Below are 27,969 nucleotides of genomic sequence, written 5' to 3'. Positions count from 1 at the left end.
CTGGCGGACTAAAGCAGGCTTCTGGGGTTTTGTTTAGCTTCTATATTTGTTACATAGTTGCTTAGAGTTGTAGCTCAGAGGCCTGCAGTGGCAGGCGGGGAATGTTGGAGTCCTCCATCACTGAAGCAAGCAAGCCTCCCTGTTCGCATCAGCTGCCTGGCTGCCGGCCGCCATCTTGGCTGCCAGTTAATTTGCATATCTCAGCCCTACTCTGTGAGTGACAGGGGGATTAGCCAATGGGAAGGGTAGCGGTCGTACACCAATTACCATGTTTCTCTTTTATTAGTGTAGATAAATACAAAAAGGTAATTTGACAGGATAAGTATGAAACTTTTAACAGTGACTACACTGAAGAAGGCGTGGGGTTGGGGGTTGGAGCCTGGAATACATCTATATTACTGAATTTTTTTTTTACAATGAGCATCTATTCATTTTTAGCTCATGTATGGTATAAGGACACAGCTCAGAGTTGTGAAGTGACTTGCAGAGAGCCACACACCCAGGAGGAGTGCAGAGCCTCGAAGCCAGGCCCTGCGACTTCCCAGCCCAGGGCCAGGCTCTCTTATCTGGAAGATACTGATGGGGAATGATTAGGATTCAGACACGATGCTACCTGCCCAGCAGCAACCTGGGCTATCGAATTCCTAGAGGACTCCCAAGACCTCAGAGCTTCTTTTTGAAACATGTTTTGGATAAACTGCTTTAGTCCCTGTGAATTCTCTAAACTCGTACCCAGAATTACCCCAATGTGCTCTGAGTGTAGGGATATTTGCAGTGGGCTGGGGAAACAAATTGTAATCACGAAGTCTCCGGTCTAATAAAAATAACAACAATATCAAAATATAACTGCTCACGTTCTTTGCTCCTGTGGTCCCTGCCTTGCTCCCTTTGCCTGTGGGTAGTAGCAGATGCCTGTAGAAGCAGCAAGAGTGGAAGGAGAGGTCTCTAACCTGGCCACACTCTGATCCCCTTTCCTCCTCAGCAGGGGTAACACCGGGTCACCAGGGGAGTCAGAATTCTTAGTAACAAGGGCCGGAGAGGCTCATACTCAAAGGGCAGAGCTTGGTGGGGCTTTGCGTGCGGAAGGATGCAGATTTGCCAAAAAAATCTGAAGTCTTGTATAGGGCCTGGTACTCGGTACGGCTGAAAACCATTTTGTGTCTTATCACTGGTCCTCTCTGCCTATTAGGGAATTTCTGGGCCACTTTCCTTACAACTCAAAAGACAGTGATGCGAATCAGCCCTGTTTATGATCTGGAACATAGCAGCCCTGTTAGACAACGCCACGCCTCTGTTAGAGCCAGCCCGCCGGTCTTACCTCGGGAATGGCATTGCCCATCATGAGCCAGGCCTTTTTCCCCAGGGAGAGAAAATAGTTGCATAGTAATACTGCATGTTCTTCTTCATCTCCTGCCAGGAGATCCAGGAATTGCTGACAAAAAGAAAAAAAAAAATCATGTTGCCTTGACTGACTGCATTATTCTGGATCGGCTGTGCAGGGTTTTAAAACATCACTGTTAAAATGAGTGCTTTGCAGTACATGACCTGCTTTTTAAAATCTATTCTCAAATTGTGGTATCATGTTTTAATTCATTTTTTTTAAAAAAGCACTTTTCGCGGGCAGGGTGCTTTCTCAGACATTAATGACATCAATTTCCATAACCAATTAGCATTATGGGGCGAGGGAGACAAATCTGAAGGTTTTCCATTTCATTTTGAATTCATATGTGACAACTCACTGTGTACCAAACACTTGTTAAAAATATATATTTTTTTATTGACTTCAGAGAGGAAGGGAGAGAGAGATAGAAACATCAATGATGAGAGAGAATCACTCCTCATCATTGGCTGCCTCCTGCACGCCCCCCACGTGGGGATCGAGCCCGCAAGCTGGGCATGTGCCCTTGACCGGAATTGAACCTGGGACCCCTCAGTCCGCAGGCCGACACTCTATCCACTGAGCCAAACCAGCTAGGGCCCAAACACTCTTTTTTTAAAGCCTGTTTTTTAGAGCAGTTCTAGGTTCACAGCGAAGTCAGAAGGAAGATACAGAAATTCCCCATATGACCCCTGACCCCCCACATGCATAGTCTCCCCATCAACATCCCCCCAGCGGAGAGGTACATTTGTTACAACTGATGATCCTGCATTGAAACATCATAATCACCCAGAGTCCATCATTTACTTGAGGGTTCACGCTTGGTGTTGTACAGTCTGTGGGTTTGGACAAATGTATAATGACATGCATCCGCATTATAATGCCACACAGAGCATTTTCGCTCCCTATAAATCCTCTGTGCTCCACTAACTCATATGTTTAGTGTCTCCCCACCTGCCCCCAGAGAGTTTTAAGCACATTGCATTTAATCCCAGAGCAAACCTTTGAGGGGAAGTGGAGACAGAGAGAGGTGAGGTAATACCTAGGAGGTGGGAAAGCAGTCTGGCTCTGGGGCACATGGACTAGTTTCTGCATAACTTCTTATAGACGCCTCCAGGTTGTGGAAATTCGTATCTCTCAAGTTGTCAGCATTATGTTGCCAAAATGTATTGGGGAACAAAATTTTTAAGTGCATTTCAATTTCTTGGGCTTAGAGCTATCCTTCAAAGGGCGTTGCATAATATAGTTTACTTTTACGCAAACACAATACAATCCGAAATGTAGAAACAGAATGAATACCAGCAGTACATGTTTGTTTACCCTACAGAAGATCCCGTTGGAAGTTAGTGGCACACAGACTGTAAGCTCGTGAGAGCAGACGCCACGCTCCTTTTGCTTGTAGCCAGAGCTTAGTACAGTGTCTGATACTTGGTAGGTGGCCCAGAAATGCATGCGGAACGAATAATGACATGGCATGCCTTAAGAAGCCCACTAGTGAAGGAATATACAATTCCAAATGTAACAGAGGCTGTAGCTGTTATTTTTTAATGAATAAAACTAGGATGTTGATAAGGTACTACTTGGAGGATAAATCAGAGTTAAGGCATCTGAAGTGTTTGTCTTTTTAAAAATTTCTTTGTGCAAATAAAAAAAAAGTGAATTTTTGATCTTTGGGCAGATTAATCCAGGAAGAAAAACTACTTCAGAATTCAGCCCATCCTGGAAACAGGCGACAGTAGATTTTGATAATGACTAATGAATGTGGCAATGGAAAGTCATGCAAGGCATTTAGCCAATAGTCAGAGGAGTCAGCTCCAACCGTAAGCTGTGAGGAAGAACGACTTACATCAGACGTGCTCCACAGGTCACAGATGCCCGCAAACGAAACAGCGTCCGGCAGGAAGGGAATCAGTGACACGTACCGAGCCACCAGTTCCTGTGTAAACAAAACTGGCTTTAAAAAATAATTTCTATCAAATAGAAGGCCGGATCCTGTGCCTCATTGCCTGCAAGAAAGTTTCATATATCACAAACGCTTGTGTGTACAAAGCGCAACGAATGCTCATCGCCGAGGGCTTCCCCTCTCCAAACATCCTATGAAGAAGGTCCTTGTTATTATCCATTTGTTACAGATGAAGAAACTGGCCCCTCTGTCTCACATTCTTCCTTAACCCTCTGCTAAAAAGAGGCTTTCCGGGATCATCTTGTATTTTTCCTAGCTCAGTCCTGAAAGCAGCCATTTCTCCTTTTAAAGGGCAATAGCATTTAGAAACCAAGGTCAGGGCACCTTTGTTGTAACTCAGGTTTATGTAATTTCTAAGAAGGTTGAGCATCTTTTCATATGGCCTCTCATGTTTTCACTTCTGCGTATTTTTGTTGTTTTGTTAATCCTCACCCGGGATATTTGTCCATTGATTTTTAGAGAGAGTGGAAAGGAAGGAGAGAGACAGAGAGAAACATTGATGTGAGAGAGACACACATCAATTGGTTGCCTCCCACATGCACCCTGACCAGGGCTGGGGATCAAGCCCCAACTGGTAGGTGTCTTTGACTGGAATCGAACCCGGGACCCTTCAGTCCACAGGCTGACACTCTATCCACTGAGCCAAACCAGCTAGGGCCACTTCTGCATATTTTTAATTGATTTGTAGGTTTGTTTGTTTTTAACATATTCTAGCTACTATTCCTTTGTCTGTTATACATGTTGCAAATATCCCCTCCTGATCTGTGACTTGTCCTTTCAGTTTTTTACGGTGCCTTTTCATAAACTCAAGTTCTCAGTTTTAATGTGGTCAAATTTATCATTCTTTTTATAGTTTGTACTTTTCTGTTTTGTTGAAGAAAAGCTTTCTATCTCAGATCATAAAGATGAAAATGCTTCTCATATTTGAGTCCTCAATCTATCTGCAACTGAATGACGTGAAGCAGCAATCTGTTTTTATTTTTTCATATGAAAAATCAGTGATCCTGGTACAATCGATGTAACAGTTCGTTTTTTCTTTATTCCTCTCCAATGCCAGCTTGGTCACGTATCAGGTTTGAGTGGGTCATATTTGGGTGGATCTAGTCTGGAGTTTTTATTCTCTCTTAATTTTCTCTTTGTTCTAAATGTGTCAATACCATTTTCCCTTAATCACTCTGGTCTCATCAGCAGTCTGGATGTGCGGGATCACAAATCTTTCTTGTCTTTTTCCTCTTAAGAACATAAGTTTATTTTGTCATTACATTCATTTAAATGAAGATGCAAATCTTCCCACTGAGTTCTTACTCTGCAGGGCTGTCTTGGCTATTTTGACACTTTGCACTCTGTAGAAATATTAGAATCAGCATATCAAGTTCCACTAAAAACTGGAAATCTATTTTAACAGTTTATGTCTTTTAACTGGAAAGTTAATCCCTTAGCTTTGATTGTGATTATTGGTAAATATTTAGACTAGTTTTTTACTACCTTATTCTGTGCTTTTTATTTCTTACACTTTTTCTATGTTTCCTCTCCCCACTCTCTTTACCCTATTTCATTATTTTTTTCCCCCTTCTATTTTGGAAGTTATAGTATTCACTTTTCTTATTCTTTTAAGTGGTTAACATAGAAATTTCAACATGAAAATTTCAGTTGAATTCAAAAATTAATAAATCTATTTGTCCTCATCTTGGAATATATAAGGGTGTTACTTTTGTGATAGCTTGGATGGTCTTGGAGAGTATTATGCTAAGTGAAACAAACCAGTCAGAGAAAGACAAGCACCATATGATCTCACTTATATGTTGAATCTAATAAACAAAATACACTGACGAACAAAATAGAACCAGAGGCATGAATACATGAAACAGACTGATAGCAGCTGTCAGAGGGGAGGGGCATTGAGGGGCTGTGTGAAAAAGCTCAAAGCATTAAGAAAACAAAAAACAAAAAATAAAAAAAAAAACCTTCTTAGACACAGACAACAGTATGGTGATTACCAGAGGGGAAAAAGGGGGGGAGAGGTAGAAGAGGGTAAAGGGGGGATAAATTAAAAAAATAAAATATTTTTATCAATCCTGTCCTGACATATATGCATTATTTTCAGGACTTTTGTTCTATCCTGATATTTCACCCACATTGCTATTATGATTGCTATGAAAACAATGCTTTTTTAAAAATTTTCCTTTCTTTTTTTCTTACCCAGCATTATATGGCTCATTTAGAATTTCTGAGAACCTTTGTTCTCTTAGAAGTATATATTTTAAGGAATTCCCTAAGTGAGGGTTTTTTGGCTGTAAATTCTCCCAATGTTTGTGTGAAAGATAGTTTCACTGGCTATAAATTACTAGAGGCGCGGTGCACGAAATTCGTGCACTGGGAGAAGGGGGTCCCTCAGCCCGGCCTGCACCCTCTCATAGTCCGGGTTCCCTCAGGGGATATCCAACTGACAGCTTAGGCCCGCTGCCTGCAGGACATCCTTAGCGTTGCTGAGGAGGCGGGAGAGGCTCCTGCCACCACCACTGTGCTTGCCAGCCATGAGCCCGGCTCAGGGCTTCTGGCTGAGAGGTGCACTCACCACCAGGGGGCAGCTCCTGGGTTGAGCGTCTGCCCCACTGGTGGTCAGTGCACATCATAGCGATCGGTCGTTCTGCTATTCAGTCAATTTGCATATTAGCCTTTTATTATATAAGATTAGTTTGATGGCTATTTTTTCAGTTTTTTTGAAGATATTATTCCTGTTCTGGTTTTCATTTGTGCATCTCAGAAGTCTATTGGTCTAACCACTTTCTTTTGTAGATTATCTTTTCCCTTGAGCTGCTTTTAAGATCTTCCTTGTCTGTGTAGTTCCCTCTGATATGACTAGATTTTCATCTCTTTTTACTAATCTTACTCAGGATTCATTGGGCTTCCTGAATTAGATTGTTGTCTTTCATCAAATCTTGAAAATTTTTAGCTCTTTTTCTTTGAATATTGCTTTTTTCCTTTTATACATAATTTGGTTCTCCTTCCTCTGCCATCCATGTCTCCTAACCTTTATATTTTCCATTTAAAAAAATCTCTGTGCTATATACCAAATAATTTCTTTGCATGTGTACACTAATTCACTAATTCTCTCTGTATTTAGTTGTATGTTTCTTAACTCTATATTTAACTCCATTTAATGTTGTGTTTACCCTGTTTAATTTCTAATGTTAACTATACAGTCTTATTTCTGCAAGTGTACTTTTAACATCTGACTGCCAATTTTGATAGTCTATTGTTCTTTACAAAAATATTTTTTTAATATATTTTATTGATTTTTTTTTTACAGAGAGGAAGGGAGAGGGATAGAGGGTTAGAAACATCAATGAGAGAGAAACATCAATCAGCTGCCTCCTGCATACCCCCTACTGGGGATGTGCCCACAACCAAGGTACGTGGCTTTGACTGGAATCGATCCTGGGACCCTTCAGTCTGCAGGCCAACGCTCTATCCACTGAGCCAATCAGTTAGGGCTACAAAAATATTTGTGTTGATTTTTAGAAAAAGAGGAAGAGAGAGGGAGAGAGGGAAAAAAAACAAATCATCAATGTGAGAATGTAACATTGATTGGCTGCCTCCTTCATGTCCCCTACTGGGGATCGAGCCCACAACAGGGGCATGTGTCCCGACTGGGAATCGAACTGGCAACCTTTCAGTGCACAGGATGCCACCCAGCCAATTGAGCCACACCTTCCAGGGCAATAGTCTATTGTTCTTTTTATATATATTCAATTCCCTAGACTTCTGAAACTTATTAAACATACCCATTTTATATTCTGAATCTGATCATTACAATCTCTTCAGTGCTTATGGCCCGATTCTACAGTCTGTTTCTGTTAACTCTTCCCTTCCTCATGGTGACTTATTTCTCCACGGAGGCTCTTTTATATGTTCATGTTGCTTGGAACTTTTTCTGTGGAATTTTTTTGAGGCTGAGCTTAAAGGGTGTTTTTCTAGAAGGATTTGTGTTGCTTCTGACAGATCTAGGGGTACTACCAACAGGGTGTACTTTCCTTTAAATTTTCAGTTGGAGTTTTTCTGGGTCTTACTGGTTGTGTAAATTCCAGCACTGAATGTGAATAAATATCACTTTGTGATTAGGAATTCCTAGGGACAGACGTTCCTTGTTTTCTCTTCTGTCCAGAGTCAATGCTGAGTCAGGCAGGCTTCCTCCTGCAGGGCAGGGTAGCTCCTAGTTCACATTGGTGTCACCTATCAAGGGTTCTAATTGTAGGGAGCCTCTCCTTCAGCCTTCGGCATGCTCCCCCCCCCCTCCCCCCAACAGCCTTGTGGCCCATGAAAACCCAGCTCTAGGCACTGGGAATTATTTGATGCCCTCAGGGCAAACACTATTTCAAGCCCTCACCCTTGTGGAATCTTGCTCTCTTGCTGTTTCCTGTCTCTTCCTATTTCAGCTATGATTTTAAAAACGTTTTCAATATTTAACTCATCACTCTTAAATGTTCTATGCTGGGAGAAGTTTTCTTCCTACTCTACTATACTAGAGACAATAGAAGTCCCTTTATAGTTTTCAATAAAAGTCGATTAATAAAAAAAGTAAATGAAATGTGGAATTCAAGGGGTTTTTATGTATTTATATCTTCAAATAGATATCTCATTATCCTGTTCCTAAATGACTATATTACTAAATTACTAATTAATAACTTATTAGCAGAAATTAGTCCCAACACTATCCCCTCCCTAAAGACAGTCAGGGTTACAGGGCTCACTGAAGAGCCTGCTGACCACACGGGCTCTGTCCCTGGGAGCTGTGCTGAGTAGCCATGAGCAGAGGAAGACATGTGCATTTTCAGCGGGCCACTCTGGATGTGCTTGGTGTTGATGGCACATGTGCTGTATGTACTCAAATATTGGAAGGCATTTTTGCTTAATTGGAATTCAGGGATGCTTGTAACGTTAGGTATAACACTGTCTTGGTACAGTGGGAAGTGCCAGGGTTCTGAAGTCAGGGCCTGGGCTCAGATGCTATGAAGGTACCAAGAATACATGATGAAGACATTTATGGAAGACACTGAAAGTGTAGAGCATCTCTCAAATATCCATTTCCCAGCACCAGTATCGTGTCAGGGATACAGTAAGCACGTAATATGTGTTGAAAGAAAGAACCAAAAGTTACTATCCTCTCTGGAACCTTCAAACTTTTCTAAAGAATACAAGCCTCATGGTCATAGAAATGTTTTAATCATGAATGATCTTAATTTAGTTACTTTCTTTAAAACATGCTTTTTTATTGATTTTTCTTTAGAGAGGAAGGGAGAGGGAGAGAGAAAAACATCAGTGGGAGAGAGAAGCATTGATGGTCTGCCTCCCACACATACTGACACCTAGGATCACGCCCACAACCTGGGCATGTGCCCTGATTAGGAATCAAACCAGCGACCTTTCAGTGAACAGGACGATGCCCAACTAAGGAGCCACACTAGCCAGGGCTATCGTTACTTTCTTAACTACTATGAAATATGATAGTTAGGATGGTAATATATTGAAACTTTAACCCACTTTTAGCCCCGGTTTGATTGGTCATGACATACTTACTGCGGTGGCCTGTGGGTCGTTGGGGTAAGCACCAAGAAGCTCCTGCGGAGGGTTTAAAGGCTTGAGATAACGAGTAACAAAAACCGTCTTCCCACTGATGTCGATCACTGTGGTGAGGCACTGCCGGTTTGGGAACTTTAAGGCGCACTCAGCGTGAAACTTCTCTGTTGCTTGGAGCAATTTCTCATCCTCCTGAGAATCAAACTTCAAAGAGAAAGACTCCATGGAGTTTGCATATGGTTACAGGAGACACAGTAGAATGTGCTCAGATCTCACAGTCAGCCCAAACTAAATGTGAGCTCCAGGAATTACGATTCAGTGATCCCTTCCAACACCACCATGCCCTGTGTCCCTGACGCTTCATAATCTTCAAATTAGAAGGATTCATTAAATACTTAAAACATACTTAACAGGATTGAAAGGAAGTAGTTCACAGACAAGCAGCCCTATGCGATTAATAAAACAACTTCAACAATGTAAACGATGAGGTACTAATTATGATTGATGAGACCAAGCAATAGTTTGATGTGTATTTTGATGTTGGTTTTAGAGGCAAGAAGGGATCAGAAGTCTAAAATCTCAAATGTAAAGCTTAAGCAACTTATATTAAATGGACAACAAATTTACAGACGTATATGGATGTACTAACAAATTTCAAATCCATAACCAATATAATAACAGTATGTTCTCAAGGAAAAGGGAGCAGAACTGAAAACATCACATGTATAGTAGTTATTTTAGTGGTTCTCTGATCCAAGATGAGCTACCATTTCCAAGACTTGAGAATAACTCAAAGCAAATGAAACAGAACAAATTTCAATTGCCTTTTCCCCTCAAGCCATTGCTAAAAATATAGCATAAAAAGCAGCTCTTTAAATGTTTTCATAAAAAATGTGTTGCTCAGTCTAAAACTATATGCATTGTTACTTACACTTCAAAGAATTTCGAGTCAAACTCAAATACAGTTTTACTAGGGAAATTAAGGAAATTAATTTTTAAGTTCAATTTAGATTCTAGGCAGTGCTTGAACATTTTTATTTTATTTTTATGGTTTTCTTTTTTGAGGATGAAAATGCATCCAGCTTTCCCCCTCATTCGCTGCTATTCCCCTCATCTCTCTTTATATTATTTTTTTTAGCATTTAAAATTACAGTTATAGGATACGTGTATTTACTCTGTCTCCTCTACAGTTTAAGTTTTCTGAAGTCAGGGATTTTGTTTTGATCTTGGTTTTTATCTCCAGTACTGAATGCTACCCAGCACATAGTAAGTGCTTAACAAATATTGTTCAGTGAATGGATGAGTAAATGGAAACTCTCACATTACTGTTTATGACTTCAACTAGAATCAAGTATTCTGATTATTCTTGACTCTCTTATATGGGAGCTGGGCCATGGCTTCTGTTTCTAATTTGGTCTCTGTACCCTGAGAAATTGGGGTAGCGGTTGTGGGGGTTCCATAGGACAGTGACATCTCCAAAGGCCTCCTATATATTCCCACAGGGTATCCCCCTGCTATCAGAATCTTGACAACATCATCATCATCATAACCACCTACAACTCAGCACAGTGGCAAAGCATGGCAGCTATCTAATAGGTGCTGTGGTGAATACATAAATAAATGGAACAGGTGAGCTCCTAAGGCTTTTATATAGGTGTGTCATGGGCTCCTACGGTAGAACTGCCAGGCCAGAAAGAATTACAATTTTAGAAAGTTGGAGAATTATGAAACAAGGATGGTGTGGATAAAAACACAGTTTGCCTGGCCAGTGTTGCTCAGTGGTTGAGCATCGACCTATGAACCAGGAGGTTGCAGTTCGATTCCTGGTCAGGGCACTTGCCTGGGTTGTAGGCTTGATCCCCAGTGGATGGCATGCAGGAGGCAACCAATTGCTGATTCTCTCTCATCATTATTGTTTTTCTCTCTCTCCCTTCCTTCCCCTCTGAAATAATAAAATAATTTTAAAAAGCACCTAGTAAAATTTCATCCCTGTTTCCTTGAGACTCATTCATTATTTATTCATCCATCTGGTTATTTGAAACATGTTGCTGAGAGTCTGCAAGGATCCAGGCACTCTGGGTGAATGAGTTTGAAACAGTCCCCTCAAGGAGCTTCTAGTCCAGGGGAGAACATGGATGAGCAATCAGGTGCTTAGGGGACTTGACCAGAACTTCTATGGGGATAAACAATGCACTATGGGAGCAGACACAGGCACTGTCCAGAAAGGAAGGTAACAATCTTGAATCAGGACTGTGGGCTTCCAAGGTGAAATAAGTGTTTCAAACATTTTCTGCCACTTGGACCTGGATGTTCCATGTTATATTTTGGTTCTGTAACTAGTGCTTCCTGATGGTGGGGCCCATGTTTGAATCATTCTTTGTTCATTTCTGCATCGAGCATGTACAAGGTAAACGCTTAATAAGTATCAATGGTCATTAATACTTATTTAGGCCACTGGGATGCCATTTCATGGCGTGAAACAGTAATTTAAGGAGTGAGTCGGATGCTATGTTGGTAACCTAAGAAGTGCCCAGCAAAAGCTCCATGCTGAAAGAATTCGGGTCATTTGTTGTGAAACTCATTAAGGTGGAGCTGACAACTTCACCATTTGATTCAACATGAAACTTGGAAGGTTCTTAAGTGGCCAATTCTTTAACCTGGAGGTTCATATACATACTTACAGGAAGCTGAATGGGCTATTCCGTCCCCCCTCCCCCACTTTGAATCCCTGATCACAAGTAACTGTCACAGACCCACTGTCTCTGTAAGAAGCAGCTCTGGGGTTTTATAGCCATGGAAACACTGGAGGTAGGTAGCTCCCAGCATGCAGGTGACATTCAGACCCACGACTTCCTGGATTCAGAGCTAAATAAGAATCCTGACAAAATGAAATGGGCCAAAAGACTAAGCTGGACATTCACCATGGAGCTGCAGGCATTCCATAAGGTGGACAGGGACCAAAGCAGAGAATGAAAGTGAAAGCCTAGGAACTGTTGACTGATGAAGGGTAAACACAAAGGCTTGGTACCTTTTTCAGCATCTCCCTCATCTCTCAGAGGCAAGAAAGAAAGAGGGAAAGAAACAACAGAAAGTCTTCATTAACAGAAACAATCCATTTTCAAAAACTTGTTTTTACCAAGACAATGTTGGAATAAGAGTTTCAGGATTTGCTTCTGATTTTTTCGAAAATTCCATGAGTAAATAACTTAAAAAAAAAAAATCCCATAGAAAGGCTCCATATGGGATGATGGTGGAAGAAAGACTAATCCCTGAATCCTGGAAGTTGCAGTCAGTGGGAAAACGATTCCAGGTGTGGGTCTCTATTATTTTAGGGAGAGCTGCTGTTTCCTGAATAATGGACAGGGAAGCCCTGAGGGACATTGTCTGCCTGTGCGTTTAGGCCCGTGAGGGTGCTGTCAGCCCACGTACCTTCCTTATCCAAAAGCATCAGGGACTCTGGGCTCCCAGGAGTTCCTCGTGGCCTCATTTTTTGAGGTCTCAGAGAAATGCTGCCTGCAGCCACAGCGGGGCAGTGAAATGCTACCAAAGGCAGGAGGACAACCTGGTTATCTGCTTTGAGGAAGGAAGGCTGCAGGCTTCGGGACTGGGTCTCAGAGCCCCGGAGGCCTGGAACATTCTGTGATAGGAGGCCAGTGCCCTTGAATGCGCCACGTGCCAGGGGGTCTCTGATGTCCTCCTTCTAGCCACAGTCACAGATGGACAGTGGCCACACAGTTCAGAGCTCACCTACGGCGGGTGGCGGGGGTGGAGAGGCGTGGGCGGGGCTAGCTGACTGTGTTCTCTCCTGATAGAATACACAGATACTGTGCAACCATCCTGAATGGGAGCATCCTACAGCGTAAATACGCCTGCTGGCGTTCTCTCCAGGTGACACATTCTGAATATGCTTCCTTTCCTAAACTATTTTGAAATGCATGCTAACATGCTTTCTAGACAACATCCTTGTTACAACTTTGGTGATAAAGGCCAGCATATAAGAGGAATTTGAATTTCGGTAGATTTGTTTTTCCAATCATCCTTTATGTCTTCTGTAAATGCCTTACGAATGGGAAATAATAAGAGTATATTCCTCTGTGAACCAAATTGTGATACTGAAAAGGAAAGAGAGGAATGTGCTCATTTAAGAAAACCTCCGTCTGAGTCTAATGACAGTGGATAAAGAGTCGGCATAGTGATCGATGCAGTACAGCTTAGTCGCTAACAACTTGGGCTTGTAAGCTCCAAGGGATTTTAATTGCTTTTCTAGGCTGTTTGTTGTATCTCTGGTGCCTAAAAAGCACCCACTACATAGAAGATTCTCTGCAAATATTGAGTAGATCAGATTTCAAGTGGGACAGACGTGTTGTTGTCAGTTGTGGCCTTACTCCCTGGGTGAACCAGGATAAGCGGAGCTTTATTTCCTCATCTCTGATTGGAGACCCACCTCACACGACAGCGGGACTATTAAAGGGGAGAACGTAAGTCAAATGCCTGACTTAGTGCTCTGGACAGAGGAAGAACTCAGGCCCTGTTTGTGGTGGTTGTTATTACTGTGATAATTCACAATGATAAGAGGTTATGGTCGATATTTTCTCCCCAGTCCAATGAGGGTGGCATGCCTCAAGGCTGCACGGGCATGTTACATGAACACAGTACCCCGCCCCCTCTCCCCTGCTAGGAAGGGCGGGAAACAGCTGCCAACAAATGAAAGTTCTGGAAGCTCTTTTCTTTTTTTTTCTAGAGCTGTGCAAAATTAGAGTGCCTGTGCACATATCTAATTCTATCCGGAGGCACTGGAATGAATGGAGGTCACCCCTGAAGGTCACCTAGCCTTAGAATCCTATGAATCGATTCAGTACACAGCACAGCCAGGGAAGTGAGATCATGCAGATGTATGTCAGCGTGCTTGCCAAAACATGTCCAGACGAAGAGTCCTATTTCATCTCCCTCCCACTGAGAAAATTCTGAAAGAGGAGCATGTTTAGATTCGTCTTGCTGTGCCTAAAACAGTGGTTCTCAACCTTGGCTGCACATTAGAATCACCTGGGAATCTTTTTTAAATCCTGCTTTCTGGGCCTCCTCCTCCGGAAATTCTGTTTCTTTGTTATGGGGTGGGGCCACAACATGAGTAACAAAGAAACAGAATTTCCAGAGGATGAGGCCCAGAAATCAGGATTTAAAAAAAATTTCCCAGGTGATTCTAATGTGCAGCCAAGGTTGAGAACCACTGGCCTAAAAGCTGATGTTGCTGATTGACCTAATTGTTGGCTGGGTGGAAATGCAGACCCACGCGGGAGCTCTCTCCCTTCATTCTGTCCAAGCAGACGGAGCACTGAGTGGATTTGGAGAAAGGAAACCTCTGCTTGTGCCCCGTGGTCCCAGTTCACCCCGGCACAGCCTAGCGAGCATTTCTCGTGTTGCCAACATCAGACACGACTGACCTGTAGCCAGACTTACCTTTTCTCGCACCGACTCCCCGGGAACCAGCTGAGGCTCGATGGTGATGAACAGAGTGATGTAGGAGCCTTCGCTGAGGCTGCGGAGAGAGTCAAAGCCCCGCTCGGCGATCAGGCTCCGCTCCTTACTGTAGCCCAGGAGAACAGGCGGGATGTCTATTTTAAATGTTCCATCGATCTGTGCAGAAAACACGACGTGGTAAACATCCCGCTCATTTGCCAACAGACGCTCAAAAGCACGTGTCGATTCACTGTCTGATGAATGCACTAAGGACTGCTCAGACTGGCATTCAGGGTCGCCCATCATTCCAGCCAGTCTCTTTCTATCTTTTTTTTTAAATCCTCACCTGAGGATATTTTTCCATTGATTTTTAGGGAGAGTGGAGGAGAGAGAGAAAGACAGTCAGAGAGAAACATCAATATGAGAGAAACACATCGATTTGTTGCACCACCAGGGCCCAGGTCAGGGAGGGCCTGCAACCGAGGGATGAGCCCTTGACCAGAACCAAACCCCGGACCCTTCGGTCCACAGGGCGACACTCTAGCAGCCGGTCTCCTTAAGCGTTCCAGAAAGCACTGCCTTTTTCTTCACCTTTTCTTGGTTCAGAAGCGTGTGGACGAGTTATGCATGTTGATACTAACACTGGGCGTCCTGGTTCACAACCTGAATTAAACTCCGTGTCTCAATGTATGCATTTGTAAAAGGGTGATGGTAACAGTAACTAGCCTGCAGGGCAGTTGCATGTGCCGGATGCTTTCATAGACACACAGCACTGACAAGAATGCCTGGCCGGTGGTGAACTGCTCAGGAAGTGTTGGCTAGCAGCCACCCCCCTTTTCCGGATGCCCCAGCCTCCCATCTCCATCTTGCACAATTGTAACAATTTTATGAATTTCGCCTTCATGAATTATTTTGTCATCTCCACCAGCCTCGCATGTAGTTTGTTTTCTTCATTTGTTACACGGGCACATTCTGCCAGACTTTATAGTTGTGAGCATGTTTACGATGCTCCTCCAGATGATTGCTCTTGGTGAACAGAATCCGTAACCCACTTCCTGTGTATCATCCTTCTCCGATACACAGCAGTGTTTTGTGTACACAGCGGATACCCAGTGAATGTGGGCTGAATGGATTATAAGCCACTTTTATAACATGATCCAACTGTGCAGAGGTTCAGAGAGGCAGGACTTTTACCTCTTGCATTGTCCAAGCGACAGTATGTTTGTTAGACTATCTAGTGCTAAAGCCAGTTCAGGGCTGGAATGTGAAGGTATAGAATTCACATTTTTTTTCACTCTTCAATGGCATTTGTGTCTCAGGAAAAATAGGGAAAGGGCTTAACTTAGAAGTGGACATGCCTTCCAGGGAGGAAGGGACATTACCTGGATATAGTCAAGGAGATTCATCCATCAAGAAGGGGTTAGCATAATCTCTTCTGAGTACTCTTCCGAATGTGAAATTCAGCAGTGGCCAATCACTTGGGCAATTTCGGTTGCAAAATGATGGGCTTTAAATTTTTTTTGTAATTTAAAATATATTCAAAGAAGGAAATGTGAATTCTTTTGGCCCGCATGTCACGGCAGCGTCACCTGTAGACTGTCCCTTATTTTGGGGAAGGACTGTAATTCCAAATGATCTGTGAGACTGCAACCTACCCGGGCCTCCCAGGGTTGAGGCTTGGTCTTGGCCTTGCTGGACTCTGTGGCCCAAGCAGTATTGCTCTGCGACCTCGTGGCCTGGGGAATTAAAGCCTCCTTCCTTCGCTGTGCGAGATTAGCCACAGTCTCGTGGCTCAAAGCCTCTTGTTGCCATGGACTCAGTGCTGGGACATTACAGCCACTTCAGAATCTTTAACTGTCCCAGATTGGAGGCGACAGGTCATTGAAGAGTTGTTAACCTAACGGATCCCTTTAGAAAAATTGCTACACTGTGAAGAAGGATGTCTTAGTTGAGCGAATCTCTACTAACTGTTCTCCTTTTTTGAAATGGTGAGGACTCTAGAATCATTCATGAAATGCACTTGACTCAATGGGTCGTCCAGTGTCCTGACTGAGTCCTTCAAGTCACTTCCCGGCATCTGCCCATTATACTTGGTCGCTTTTGCAAGTTTCCACCTTGTTCCACCTTCTCCTTCACTTCTATTTAAATGTTTTTAAAAATCTCAGATTGGAACAGTCATATATTAACAACTAACTCTAACAAAGATGGATATTTAATAAGTGGCACAAATATGACAGAAAATCAATGCCTTTATATAGTGGTTTTTATGTTTCCCAGGGGGCTTTGCACACAGGCTCTCTCAGGGTTGGCGGTATATACCCACAGAGAAAGTTTAACAGGAAATGGATAGAGCGCTTCCCCATTCCCACGGCATTCCAATGCCAGATGCTTACCCTTGCTTGGCAATATATTGTGCTAAATGGAATTTTCACACATCCCAGCCAGTGTCTCTCAATACGTGTGTGGATTCCACTTCCTCTTTCCCGGTCATCCTAAAGGAGAGGTGGGTAGTAATAATTGGTTAAGAACTCCAGATGCTCATTTGGTGAATTTTGCAGAGGATTTGGACTGGAAGTACGTGGGCTTAGGTTAGGCTGACCTAAGTCACATTCTGGTTCAGATGTTTAATGGTTTTGTGACTCAAAGAAAGTCTGAACCTCAGTTTTCTCACTAATAAGTTGGAGATGTAACAGTCTACGTCACAGCATTATTTTAGAGTTAAGTAAGAAAAGATGTATGAAGAGCCCTTGGTATAATTCCTGGAGCACAATGGACACTCGATCGACAATAGAAAAGCTAGTGCCCTTTCTCTCTTTCCCCATTTATGATGTCAAGTTTCAGACATTCAAAATAAAAGAAAGATGGACAACGGGTTTGGGTCTTATATGGTGGACGGAAGATGTGAGAATGAGTGCAGACATCTTCCTGGAACGGTGAACTCACCTCTAAGACATCAAACAGCACTTCATCAAAAATGTTAATGAACACGTCGTCTTTCACTGACTGCAAGCTGGTCGTGCTGTAGTCCCCATTGGGGGCCCTGCAGATGGGCACACGTGACCAGGGGACAGGGGAATGGGAAAAACAGAAATAATGAGCACACAAACATCAACATTTAAAAAGTGCTCAAACATGAGCACAGATGTGAAGACTGGAAGCTGTGCTTTCAGTTAAAGCATTTGTCTGCACAGGATGGACACCATAACATAATGCCTGTATATAGCCAAACAGAAAGGGACTAAACCCTCTGTCTGCTTTCCATTGCCATACTGTTGTTTGTATATGTTTTTGTTTTTTGCTTAATTTCTTCACCTTTTTCACCCAGCCCCCCCAACCTAACCCCCTCCCCTCTGATAGCTCTCTCTGTATCTATGAGTATGTTTCTATTTTCTTTGTTAGTTTATTTTGTTTATTAGATTCCACATTGGAGTGAAATCAAATGGTATTTGTCTTTCTCTACCTGGCTTATTTCTCTTAGCATAATGCTCTCCAGGTCCATCCATAGTATTGCAAAAGGTAAGATTTCCTTCTTTTTAAAATGCCTATGTATTTCTGGTAAGAGAAAAGCATAATTTCTGAAAATGAGAGAGTCTCAAATTTACTTAAAGCTTCCAGAGTTGGGGAGACAAGGAAGAAAGGAGAAGCAGCGGAGGGACCGCGGGTGAAGGGGCGGGGAAGCTTGGGCGATAAGTAGGCAGAGCCCGGAGAGGAGGGTGGTGTCCCGCAGTGAACCTGAGATTCACAAGTTGGACATTTTCTCACTTTATTATTTTTTAAAATCCTCACCCAAGGATATTTGTCCCATTGTTTTCTAGAGAGAGTGGAAGGGAGGGAGGGAGGAGGGAGGAGAAATAGAGAGAGACATGTTGATTGGTTGCCTCCTATAGGTACCCCTACTAGGGCTGGGGAACCTGCAACCGAGGTATGTGACCTTGACTGGTAATTGAATCCCTGACCCTTCGGTTTACAGGCTGACTCTCTAACCACTCAGCAAACTGGCTAGGGCCCCCCTTTATTCTTGACTGGAGCCAGTTATGGCACATGAGGGAAACCAAAGGACTTGGTATCAGGACTCCCGGTTCATGTTCCGGCTCGTTAGCTACACAAACTTTCACCTCAGCCATTTCCCTCTGAGCCTCTATTTCCTTCCCGTCTCTTCAAAATATCCTCTAGTGCTTTAAAGAGGACCAAGTGCTTACCTAAACGGAAGTTCAAGTTCTTCGTTCCAGCTGGGGTTTGGTCCTTCCGCCGTCGTGGTATGGCAAATTGTTCGTTGAAAAGAGACTTCTACAAAAGGACGTACTAAAACCTTAAAAGCAAAAGCAAATTGTAAGAGTCCATACAGTTAGTTGAATTATTTTGCTCTTTGTGGAGGTGGAATATGGTTGCTAAATAGTATACGTCCAAAAAAATGAAGCAGAAAACAGGCCAGAAAGTTCCCAGGCAATTCTTGAAAACATAAGGGGTAAGATTCTAAGCAGAGACCCGGCACTGGGGCATCTCACCTGGCCTAGTGGGTAGTCGGCACTGTGGGTTGGGCTTTGTGTGGTTGGGGAAGCAGCATGCCTTTCCCTGAAAGTTCTTGAAGACCTTGATGGCTGCTGGGATTTGCTAGGAGGGAAAATATATGAAAAAAATAAATGACAGAGAAAGACTAACTATATATATTGAGCAGATGGTTATTCCAAAGATGCATGGCTCTGGTGACAGACATTCTCTCTAAGCTTGCTGACCCTTTTGGAAGGCTTTTTGTATGCTCTGGTCACCCCCAGTCACCAAGTGATCACCATAGACTCCCCAACTTCTATCCCTAGACCCACCTGTATAGCTAAAGAACAGAGGACAGAGTCCTCTTCTCTGTCCTCTGCAAGGGGGTACCTAAGTGAGAACTTGCCCTTTCCCCATAAATGAACCTCAATCCCCTGCAGGTAGCAGAATACTAAACTTCCTGACCATCCTTCTTCATCTCGATCTAATTCCTCTCCTACTGTATTTTCTTTAAACCTGCCTTCTCCAGGAACCTTGAGCTACAACTTCTAAGTAAACACTTCTCTGGACCTCCCAAGCCTCACTGGGAAAGGGGAGGGGTCAGGGATTCCTAGCTTGAGTTAGGAACCAGGGATCTTGTCTTTCTCTTTTAAAGAGCTGCTATTCTTTTTAAAAAAATATGTTTTTATTGATTTCAGAGAGGAAGGGAGAGGGAGAGAGAGAGACACAAGCATCAATGATGTGAGAGAATTATTGACTGGCTGTCTCCTGCACATGCCCCACTGGGGTTCGAGCCTGTAGCAGAGGCATGTGACCTGACTGGGAATCAAACCATGACCTCCTGGTTCATAGGTTGATGTTCAACCACTGAGCCAGGCCAGCTGGGCAAGAGCGATATTCTTAAAGAAATGAAACTCATCTCCAGAAAGCCCCATCTAGGTACCTTTCCCTTCCTCTCCCCTGAGAAGCTGATGCTTGGTGGGTGGTACCCTGGCTGGATGGACCACTTCCATCACACGGAGAAGAAGGAAGCAGACCCAAAGAGGAAAGCAAGCAAGGGAGACGATGGGGCCTCAGAAGAATCATCCTAATCTTTACAGTCTACCCCTAGTTCAGCTGCACCTCTTGTCCTTGCATTCCGTGAGACAGTCCCAATAATCCCTTCTTTAGCCTAAATTGACCAAGTTGGCTCTACTACTTGCAACTCATGGGAGTCTGACTTTGGCCCCCCCAGAAAAACACTATGTTAAAAACAGGAGCACGTGTGCTATAGAGAAGTGATGGGCGTGGCCAGGACCCCACACGGTCCATCCCAGGGCTGCCTGAGGGCTCTCACCTTGTGGTTGGCCTCCTCACAGGAATGTCATAGGCCCGGATGATGTTCACCAGCAGCTTTATGTCTCCATCGGACAGGTTTTGGGCTGTCACCTTCTTCCGACCTTTTCTCCTGGGCCTCAGGGGTCGCTTTTGTTCTGCCAACTTGAAAAGGCTTAGGCCCAAAATGCTAATGATTACAGAACAGAATTAGGAGTCGAAGGAAAACAAAGATCTGGAAAGTCACCAGACAACTCAAGCTCTGCCCCAAAGTCCCCTACAGGCCCCTGAAAACTGTCTTTCTAAAGAGCATGGAAATCATCAAGAAATTCTCCTAAGATGGGAGCGATCTTACTGTATGGATTATTAATATTTATTGTAGCTACTACTGATCAGAGAAAGAAAAGGGTATTTTGGGCCCTCCCTGAGTTTCCTGCTTTGCTTTCCTTCTTGCTTACCCTGCAGCCCCTCAAACCACCCCCTTCTCTCCTACTCTCTGCCTTTGCCTGTCCCTGGTCCCTGCACAGGGGCACCTCCCTCCGCCTTCCTCCTCAGAGCAGGATCTCCCCTTTAGGAGCCCGGGGCACATCAGCTAGAAGGGGCTCCCGCTCCTGGGTCCCTTGAGTACTTTCTTGATGCCCCATCTTCCTGGCAGCTGACTTTACTGCCCTTCCAGGCACTTCCTGGGATACCTCTCTCTCTGGCGTTAGACAAGACTGGCTCCACTTGCTATTTGGCCCCTTTAAGCCTCTGTTTTATCATCTGTAAAATGGGGTTCCATGCTATCTCCCGGGTTGTTGAGAGGATTAGGTAAGGAGGTGCCTGCAGAGCACCGGGGCTCTGGTCTAGTACAAGCAGAGGTGAAGTGCTAGGTGTGGGGTGATGACAGTAGTTATGACATCAGCGACTATGCTGGAGGAGGAAGGGAGATGGCAGGGGGAGCTTAAGGATCTCACATCTCCCTACCTCTCACTGAGATGATGTCACATAAACACTTCCTGGAAGATGAAAGCAACATGCTCAGTGACTTATGGGAGAAAGGGCCCTGGCACCAGTAATTAAGTTGGGGCCCAGAGACTAAACAGAAGCCCAGATGTGGCTCTGAATCTGGGAGCTGACATGACTGGTGACACCAGATGGCACAGAACAAAGGCCGTGGGGAGCTGGCCTCAGGCTGCAACACATGCTCTTCTGCTTCCCTCTGAGCAGGGCTGGAGCCCTCGGCCCAGGAGGTCTGAGCCAGTTGGGGAGGAGCGGCTCCCAAGGGCTCCCGGAGCTGCTGTTCCGTCCTTCCCAGGGTCTCTGCCCCACGGAACAGCAACCATTCATCAGCAGCTTTGTGAGTGAGGCACAGTGCTAGGCGCCTTACATAGGATATTTCTAGTCCTCACAGGCATAACATTCACCCCGTTTTTCATATGAAGAAACCTGAGGCTCTGAGTGGTGACAGGATTTGCCAAAGCTCCTAAGTAGGGGCAGGGAGCTGGGGTTCAGCCTGGGGTCACTCTGGCTCACAGCCCACCTTCTTCCTTTTAAACGTTTACATCTATTGTTTATTAACTCACGTAAAACAAGAACAAGCCCATTCATTCCATGTTAACATGATGTACCACTATGAAGGCTCACTCTCCTCTCCAAAACAAAATGTGAGAAGAGGGGCATTATTTGACATTTTCTCCAATCTGTTTGTGTGTGTGTGTGTGTGATTACCTACATTTTATTATTCTAAATTTATTTTTATTGAGATGCAATTGGATATAATGTTGTGTAAGTGTAAGGTGTAACAACCTGTTGGGTTTAGGGGTTCATATATTTAAGTCTGATTCCCACCATGACATCAGCTGACAGCTCTATCACGTCACATAATTGTCATGTGGTTTTTTTTTGTGGTGGGAACAATTAAGATCTATTCTCTTAGCAACTTTGAGGTTTATAACACAGCACTGTTAGCTATAATCATTATGCTGGGCATTAGATGGCCAGGACTTACTTACCTACTAGTTATAAATGTGTACCCTGAAATAATATCCCCCCAATTCCCCTACACCTCAGCTCTTTTTTCGATTCCACATGTAAGTGAAATCATATGGTATTTCTCTTTCTCTGTCTGGCTTAGTTCACTTTGCACAGTGCCCTCTAGGCCCACCCCTGTTGTCACAAATTACAGACCATCTTCTTCAGCACTCGCTCTCCAAGGACCTACCTAACCCTGGGACCTGAGAGGGATACCTGTGCCAGGGGCCCTAACATGACACATCCCCTCCTCTGTTAATACTGCCTCCCTCCCCTGAGAGGGCGCCTCCCAAAGTCTCGATGGCAGTCAGCAAGGGCGCATCTTGGTGGCTGGCACCATGAATTACAGAAACATTAGTTTAAAGCCAAGAACAAATCAAAATTAAAAGAAGAAAGAACATACCCTGAGCCTTCAGAACTTAATGCAGAAAGTAAAGCAGATAAAAAGAAAAAGAAATGGAAAAACAGCATGAAAAAAAAATCACCATCTAGTCTAAGTGTAATTTTCATGACTGAATAAAACATTCGATGACTAGGCTGTGGGCCTGGAGCACAGAGAAGGGGTTTGTGTGAATCGATGTGGGCACAGCCTCTCTACTGTGCATGGAGGGAGACAAGGTCAATGTCAGGGGCGGCCCTGGACAGCACAAGGTTTTGTCTCCTTTCCACCTTGACGTTGGAGAGGAAATACACGCATAAGAAATAACCCTTTTAGGAGGCCAAGAGATTCAGTCCCAGGAAGGGTCATGGGATTAATGGACTGCCCGAGACCACCAGTGGAGAAAGGTATCTTCCATCTTTTGAGCATCCACCCCAAGTTGAGACAATTTGAAATTTTTTTCTAAGTGATAGTAAAACAATCACGCATATACACAGTCAATTTCCAGCTTCTATGTAAACCCCATTTTCCCCGCTGCCCTTGGGCCTCACCAAACACAGCAGCTCTCTCCTCCCAGCTGCAGTGCTGGAACCAGACCTCACAGACTCCCAGATCTCCTGGCCTCCTAGACCTCCGTGGCTGGTTCCCAGCTACCCCACTGTGATGGGAGAGTAAGGGAAGTTGGCATTGGGAGGAGTGTGTGCAGGAGGGAAATGCTGTCAGACTTGGATTGCAATGAGCAAGTGGCAAACGCTCAACCATCGTTCCATGCACTGAAAGTTCATCGGTTCAATTCCCGGTCAGGGCACATGCCCAGGTTCTAGGCTTGATCCCTGGTGGGGGTGCTTAAGGGAGGCAACCGATCTAGGTTTCTCTCTCTCTCTCTTTCTCCCTTTCCCTCCCTCAATATCTAAAAATCAATAAAAACCTATTAAAAAATAATGGCAAAGGCTGGCGAAGCTGACATGGCAGTAGTGGGAAGGGAGACAGGATTCCTGGGCCCATGATGGAGAGGATCTCATGTGACTAACAAAGACCCCTCACCTAATGTAATCGTAAGGCATTAATCAAGCTTTATCCGTTTCCAGTGTTATTTGTGGCCCAAATGCACACTAAACAATGATAAGCATCTTAGATTTACATGAAAGTTTTAATATAATGCAATAAAAATAATTTTTAGATGGAACAAAAGTTTGCTTTTACCTGATATTGGGAACTTCTTCTTCAACTATCAAATCCGTGAGAAGAAAATGGTGTTTTGCAATTAGGAAACGATTTAACACAGATTCCCTCACCTGGGGAAAGAAAGAGGTTTTATTTAAAAGGTTCTCATTCTGGGACCTTCATAGGTCCCTCCGAGAATTCTCTGAGTCTTCACCCCAATGTCACTTCAATGCAGCCCCCACCCTGCACCCTCACTTTCTCCGCAGCATGACTTCTTCCTACTGTAAACCAACCAGCTTTGCTCACTAGTGCAAGTTCCTAAGGCAGAGGGCCTCTGCTCTGCTCACTGCCCGATTCCCAGGACCTGGAAAAATCTGACACACAGGGAGTGGAAGCGTGCTGAATGGAGGAACGAACAAAAACCAGGCCCCGTCTCGGGGCACATGCAATTCTGACGTGATTCTTGAGGTCCTCCCCTATTCAGACTGGTTTACTTCCTAATACTCTTTAAATAAAAGACCTCTTAAATGTTGTAAACTGTTGTTGTTTTTTTATACATGAGCTATAAGGCAGATCAACTGGATGGGAAAAATGTGCCGTAGTCACAGTAGCCTTTCTTATAAGTTAAATTTATTAAAGAAAGGAAGGAAGAACGAGAGAGAAAGAGGGAGGACAAAAAGACACTTCAAGTTTCTAGTGCCTAGGGCAGAAAGTATGTCATTCATTCATTTATTAATTCATTTATTTTAAATATATTTTTATTGATTTCAGAGGAAGAGAGAGGGAGAGAGAAAGAAACATCAATGATGAGAGAGAATCATTGATTGGCTGCCTCCTGCACGTCCCCCGTTGGGGATTGAGCCCACAACCCGGCATGTGCCCTTGACTGGAATTGAACCTGGGACCCTTCAGTCTGCAGGCCGACACTCTATCCACTGAGCCAAACCATCTAGGGCAGAAGTATGTCATTTATAAACCTTCTATTTTATTGCAAAGATAGTATGATGCAAACATTCAAATACTGTCAAATACTGTCCTTTGTCATCCTACCCCACTTAAGAGAATCACTGACAACAAGCTGAGATACAGCCTAATGTTTTCATATGTTCACAAGATGAAGAGAGCTGTTAATCAATTTCATATCTGTGACTATGAGGTAATCAGCCTTCAGGGGTTGAGCACCACAAAGATATTGAAAAGAAGGGGGCCTCCTCCCTCCCATCTCAGGGTGCTGGCCATTTCCCTGTCAGGGCCGTTCACAGTGGTTTCCTTACCTGCTGGAGGTACTTGGCTACTACGGCCCGGTGGCTATCTATGTGGCCCTTGGTCTCAATGACATTCCTGTCTCGTAACCGCTTCTCATAGTCCTAAAGGTTAAAAAGGAATAATTTTATGATTTTAAACTACGAGTCCTTTCTCATGCCCTCCTGAGATTAGAGAATTTATCACGTGTGGTTCAAGTTCATAAATGATGGTTCTAATTGTTTCTTCTGCCTTCCTCTGAACGTTTGGTTCAGAATTAGCCTTTGATGTGGGAGCCAGAATTCGGAGACAGTTGGTTGATGCCTTAGAAGTAGAAGAGCACCCTGTAATTAGGGGCCACACAGTAACAGTGGCTGTGGTTCAAGACACTAAGCTCACCCAGCAACTTTGCCAAAGCCACTGCTTAGTATTTTGTTGTTGGTGGTGTTAATCCTCACCTGAGGATATTTTTTCCTTTCTTAGAGCGAGTAGAAGGGGTAGGGGGGACAGAGAGAAAGAGAAAGGAACATCAATATGAGAGACACATTGAGTGGTTGCCGAGGATTGAACCTGCCACCCAGGCCCCGGGAATCAAACCCTTAGGGGCAAAGGCCAATGCTCTAACCATTTAGAAACACCAAACAGGGCCTCTCTGCTAATTTTTGTCTTTTTCTAACTTAAGTAAAGCAATTACAAAGCAGCAAATAGCATCTGCATGCAGCCGACTTGGTCACCAACTGGGAGTGGGTACTTCTGCCTTGGCCGCTGCATTTTCTCTTCCACCAATAAAATTCCATGTGGGCCCATGGAGCCGTCATGTCTCCTTCAGTCCTCTCCTGGTCACACTGTATGCTCAGGGGCCTCTACCCCGCACTGTGTCACTCAAGCTGGTCCAAGATTTTTAGACTTCGGGCAAGAGGACACACCTCTCCCTTCTGGCTGAAATTGGTAGATGTGAACTTGAATGAAGGGGATCATGTGGCCAAGCAGAGGGATTCCATCCACAATGGGAAGAAGTGAAGCCACCACAGCAAGGGAAGCCCAGGCAGGATGGGGAGGGACCCTGGTGGCATTCAGGCCCTGTATCCAGGCGTCACCAAGGCACAGATAAACTCCTGCCATTCACACAGCTTAAGATATTGAGCCCCATTTGGGATTTCATCTTTCAGTAAACTCCCCTTGAAGCCTGAGATCTCAAGTTGGTTTTATTAAAATATATTTTTATTGATTTCAGAGAGGAAGGGAGAGGGAGAGAGAGATAGAAACATCCATGATGAGAGAGAATCATGGATTGGTTGCCCTCCTGCATGCCCAACACTGTGCCCTGACCAGGAATCAAACCGTGACCTCCAGGTTCAGAGGTCAATGCTCAACCACTGAGCTGGCCAGGTTCAAGTTGGGTTTTTATCACAATTACAAGTCTAGACACTGCAGACAAGAACCAAAGAACTGAAAATATTCTCCCAGAACAGCTTCTGCATGAAAAGTCCTACTGGTACCAGTTTCTAATGGCTCTCCATTTACCTCATCAAATACAACCTCCCCTGTCTGGATTCATTGGCCTGCCCCATCTATACAGGCCTGCCCCACTTACACAGGATTACAACCTGTGAGCCCTCAAAGGTCCCACCCCCATGGCTCTCCGATGGCTTCTGCTACCCCCCCGCACTCTGTGAACCCTGCCACCCTTGCCCAGGATGCCAGCCCTGCTCCCCACTTCCTTTGTGGCCCTCCCACCCCAAGGCTGCTCTAATCCTAACTACCTGTTTCCCCACAGTGCTCACCACTGGGCCTTGTGCTTAACCGGTTGGATTACAATGGCCTTGAACTCCTGACTAAGGCAAGATAATTTGCCACATTAACACGTAAGATATTTCTCAACTCTAAAATTCTAATTTTTCTTAGTTCATGTCCTTCACTTATTGAGATAAGAGTTAATTTAAACATTGGATTCAAGAAAGATAATGGAAAGGTTATGTAAAGTGCTGCAAAAGAGAAACCGGTATTGCTACTGAGAACATGTCAACAGCAAGATTCATGGAGAAAGGTTTACCAAGTAGCACAGCAATATTTTATTACAGCCATTTCTTACCTGGAATACCTTTTCCATGATTTCTCGGTCATATGCTGGGATTGGCTTATAATTTCGGAATTCTGGCACCTCTTGGCTTCTGAGACACAGGAGCCTGAATCGCTTGGCTCTGTTCAGTTCCTCATCTGAAACGAAGTTAAATTCCCGCTGCAGCTGTTCCAGGCGAAAGAAATCGGGGACGTAGGATTCACCGCTGGTAGCAACCTGTGAAGAAGAGAGAATGCAAAATTCCAGACAACGGGAGAGTTTCAGCCAAGGAAAGCCGGCACTGAGCGTTTGGGAATGGAAGCTTAACTGGTTTGCGTAGACAGCGAGACTGGATATGTCCTATCTTTCATTTAAAGACAAAGCACATTAAAATGTGATGGCAGCCCTGGCTGGTGTGGCTCTGTGGATAGAGCGTCGGCCTGCGGACTGGAGGGTCTCAGGTTCAATTCCATTCAAGGGCACACGCCTGGGTTGTGGGCTCGGTCCTTAGTGGGGGGCGTGCGGGAGGCAGCCCATCAATGATTCTCTCTCATCACTGATGTTTCTGTCTCTCCCTCTCCCTTTCCCTTCCTCTCTGAATTCAATAAAAAATATATATTAAAACAATGTGATGGTAATAAGGAAGATGCTATTAAGTCACTTAGTAGCTATAAAAAATACCACAAATCCTTTCCCAAAGAAATAGAAATTATAAGGATCATTTTTTTTTAAATTTAAATCTTTATTGTTCAGATTATTACATTTGTTCCTCTTTTTTCCCCCATAACTCCCCTCCTCCCAGTTCCCGCCCCACCCCCGCCCTCACTCCCCACCCACTGTCCTCATCCATAGGTGCACGATTTTTGTCCAATCTCTTCCTGCATCTCCCACACCACTTTCCCCCCAAGAATAGTCAGTCCCTTCCCTTTCTATCT

General features: G+C 44.1%; 1 protein-coding gene across 9 annotated transcripts in view; it reads right to left on the bottom strand.

Moving 5' to 3' along the window:
* CC2D2A (coiled-coil and C2 domain containing 2A) overlaps nt 1–27,969 on the bottom strand; it is an 81,551-nt gene that overhangs the window by 8,170 nt on the left and 45,412 nt on the right. For 3 of the 9 annotated variants that reach the window (XM_015571850.1, XM_015571853.1, XM_015571854.1), the window contains 14 exons: nt 27,068–27,271; nt 25,008–25,100; nt 23,773–23,864; nt 22,594–22,608; nt 20,200–20,367; nt 18,881–18,986; nt 18,575–18,684; nt 17,319–17,415; nt 16,769–16,867; nt 14,376–14,552; nt 11,947–11,967; nt 8,919–9,122; nt 3,225–3,314; nt 1,319–1,432 (listed from right to left, as the gene is read on the bottom strand). In XM_015571850.1, coding sequence (XP_015427336.1) covers nt 1,319–1,432; nt 3,225–3,314; nt 8,919–9,122; nt 11,947–11,967; nt 14,376–14,552; nt 16,769–16,867; nt 17,319–17,415; nt 18,575–18,684; nt 18,881–18,986; nt 20,200–20,367; nt 22,594–22,608; nt 23,773–23,864; nt 25,008–25,100; nt 27,068–27,271 — 1,590 coding nt within the window. Of the gene's footprint in view, nt 1–854; nt 913–1,318; nt 1,433–3,224; nt 3,315–8,918; nt 9,123–11,946; nt 11,968–14,375; nt 14,553–16,768; nt 16,868–17,318; nt 17,416–18,574; nt 18,685–18,880; nt 18,987–20,199; nt 20,368–22,593; nt 22,609–23,772; nt 23,865–25,007; nt 25,101–27,067; nt 27,272–27,969 lie in introns of all 9 variants that reach the window. The other 6 variants (XM_015571856.1, XM_015571855.1, XM_015571851.1 and 3 more) reach the window with 5 other exon arrangements.

This window comes from Myotis davidii, unplaced genomic scaffold (assembly GCF_000327345.1).
Source record: "Myotis davidii unplaced genomic scaffold, ASM32734v1 scaffold204, whole genome shotgun sequence".
Lineage (NCBI taxonomy): Eukaryota > Metazoa > Chordata > Mammalia > Chiroptera > Vespertilionidae > Myotis > Myotis davidii.
This window is presented reverse-complemented; position numbering and strand designations above follow the sequence as displayed.